At 42.9% G+C, this 2,609-nt stretch overlaps 1 protein-coding gene across 1 annotated transcript in view; it reads right to left on the bottom strand.

The window, feature by feature from the left end:
- Positions 1 to 1,332: 1,332 nt before the first annotated feature.
- Positions 1,333 to 2,609, bottom strand: part of LOC106536805 (CXXC-type zinc finger protein 1) — a gene marked incomplete at its 5' end in the record, with an annotated part of 14,560 nt that continues 13,283 nt past the window's right edge. The window contains 1 exon segment of the mRNA XM_014034131.1: positions 1,333 to 2,419. Coding sequence (XP_013889585.1) covers positions 2,273 to 2,419 — 147 coding nt within the window.

Genomic DNA, 2,609 nt, shown 5'->3' with positions numbered 1-2,609 from the left:
GAATGAATGAATGAATGAATGAATGAATGAATGAATGAATGAATGAATGAATGAATGAATGAATATTCATTTTAAAGTTGTTTATTTGAGTAAACAACAGGTAAATCCTTGAATGAGAATCTAAGAATGTGGATCATTAATGGTTTTTAAACAATTGTAAAACTAAATATATCTGAGGGTTACAAGTGAAAATAACTTTATTATTGTCTTTGTTTTGTTCAGGATTGTTTGTTTTCTTAGTTTTTGTGTGTTTTTACAGCAGTGATAATGGGGGCGGGGTTAGTTTAACTGGATGTGTAGGACAGGTGTAAATATAAACCTTGTGCTTCTGCCTGGACCTTTTCAGTCCAAATGTTTATATTTTTGTAGTTTTGTAATGTTTTCATTTGTTGCTGAACAATTTTGATGACTGAATAAACAATAATCAATCAATGAATCAATGAATCAATGAATGAATGAATSAATGGTAAGATTAAATGGTAAATGGACTGGACCTGTGGAGCACCTGTGTCCTCTGGGTCTACATCTCCAATCATCTGTGGAGATGAATCAGAGCCAATCATGAGCTGAGACAGCTGGAGCAGAGATCTGACCCTGGAGGAGTGGAAACACCTGAGCTGAAGATGAGACAGGTGTGATCAGGAGGGAGCTGAGGACTGATGGCACCAAGAGGACAAGACCACACATCCTCACGGGATCAAACCAGCAACCTTCCTGTCCCAGGACGACYCTGCCACAGGTTCCAGTGTTGTGGAGACGGTTGTGTTTGCTCTGTCTTTCTAACAGCAGCAGTGTTTCTACATGAGCTTCAGGTCCTCACAAAGCTCCATCAACAGGTTGACCTGGTGAGAAGCTCTCAGTTGATCCTGTTTCCATCCAGTCTTTTTTCTCACAAATATGTTGAAGTCAAAGTTGTTTTTATCCATTAAAACAATATTTTAAGGATTAAAGCAGTTTTATGGGTCACATTAATCTGTGATCCACCTCATGGTCCTGACCWTGATTTACCTGGACTACACCTGGCTTGACGTCGCTGCACCTCCTCAGCCTGCTTTGGTCTTTGTGAATCTCATGAAGCCAGGACGAACTGATCAAGTTAAGTCAAGCTGAGATTTATCTCTTATCCTGGATTTATAAACCTGACTTGTGTCAAATGAGCTCCTGACCAGGTAAACATGTTCCTCCATGTGGGTCACAGTTCATCCCTGAAGGTTCTGATCAGCTGACAACCACTGCTCTGTAATCTGAGTAATCTGAGTAATCTGAGTAATCTGAGTAATCTGAGTAATCTGAGCAATCTGAGTATTTGTGTAGCAGAAGAACAAAAACAAATACCTGCTTTATTCTTTTATTTGTGCGTACTACAGGAAGTCCTTATATGGACTAAAAACACAGTAAAGATTAAAAACATGATTAAAAACACTGAATATAAAAACACATCAACAGTTTTAATCCTTAAACTTTGTCAAATCTGATGGAATAAAAAATGACCAGTTTATGAGTTAAAAACATTTCAAATCAGATCTTTTCTGGAGGAATCTGATACACAAGGTTTGGTCTACGTAGGGTGTAGACTACATAGGATATGGACTACATATGATGTGGTCAACATAATTTGTGGACTATGTAGGGTGTGGTCCAAGTAGGGTTTGGTCTACGTAGGGTGTAGACTACATAAGATGTGTCATATGTAGGATGTGGCCTATGTAGGATATGTAGGGTGTGATCTACAAAGGATGTGGACTGCATAGGATGTAGCCTATGTAGTACATAGCCTATATAGGACGTGGCCTATGTAGTCTGTGGCCTATGTAGTATGCGGCCTATGTAGGATGTGGCAAAATGTGGCCTGTGTAGTATGTGACCTATGTAGGATGTGACCAATGTAGTATGTGGCTTAAGTAGAATGTAGACTACATAGGATGTAGACTATGTGGGGTGTGCTGACACACAACAGGGACAGCCGTGGCACAGCGTGGCTGATGTCAGCTGCGACACCTGGACCTGGACACACAGCCAATAGGAATACAGAACCACGTGTCTCTATGGCAACAACTCGTTTAGTGATGCTGGGGATTGTGGGTAATCAGGTCCATAAAAGATACACTGAATAAAATCAGCAGGAGGATGTTTACAGGGACCAGAACCAGACCTTAGACCTCAGACCAGAAACCAGGACTGACATAAAACCAAAACATGGATCTGGCTCAGCTGCTCACAACTTGTCTGTTGACTCCAGAGTCCAGGAACCTGTCCATCTGTGTCCATCAGTCTACCTGTCCTTGGTGGAGCGGAGGTCTGTGGTGATCGGGTCGTGCTGGATGGTCTGGTGCAGCATCAGGGCCAGGAGTCCAGCTCGGTTCGTCATGGCGGCTCGAAGGTTCCTCTCCTGTTCGAACAGCTCGTCCAGCTTGTACCACTGACAGGGACAGGGACAGACAGAGACAGACAGGGACAGGGACAGACAGAGACAGGGACAGACAGAGACAGACAGAGACAGACAGAGACAGACAGGGACAGGGACAGACAGAGACAGACAGAGACAGACAGGGACAGGGACAGGGACAGAGACAGACAGAGACAGACAGGGACAGGGACAGGGACAGAGA

Source organism: Austrofundulus limnaeus, unplaced genomic scaffold (assembly GCF_001266775.1).
Source record: "Austrofundulus limnaeus strain Quisiro unplaced genomic scaffold, Austrofundulus_limnaeus-1.0 Scaffold1981, whole genome shotgun sequence".
In the NCBI taxonomy this organism is placed as follows: domain Eukaryota; kingdom Metazoa; phylum Chordata; class Actinopteri; order Cyprinodontiformes; family Rivulidae; genus Austrofundulus; species Austrofundulus limnaeus.
Note: the sequence above shows the minus strand (reverse complement) of the source record. Positions and strands in the feature narration are given on the sequence as shown.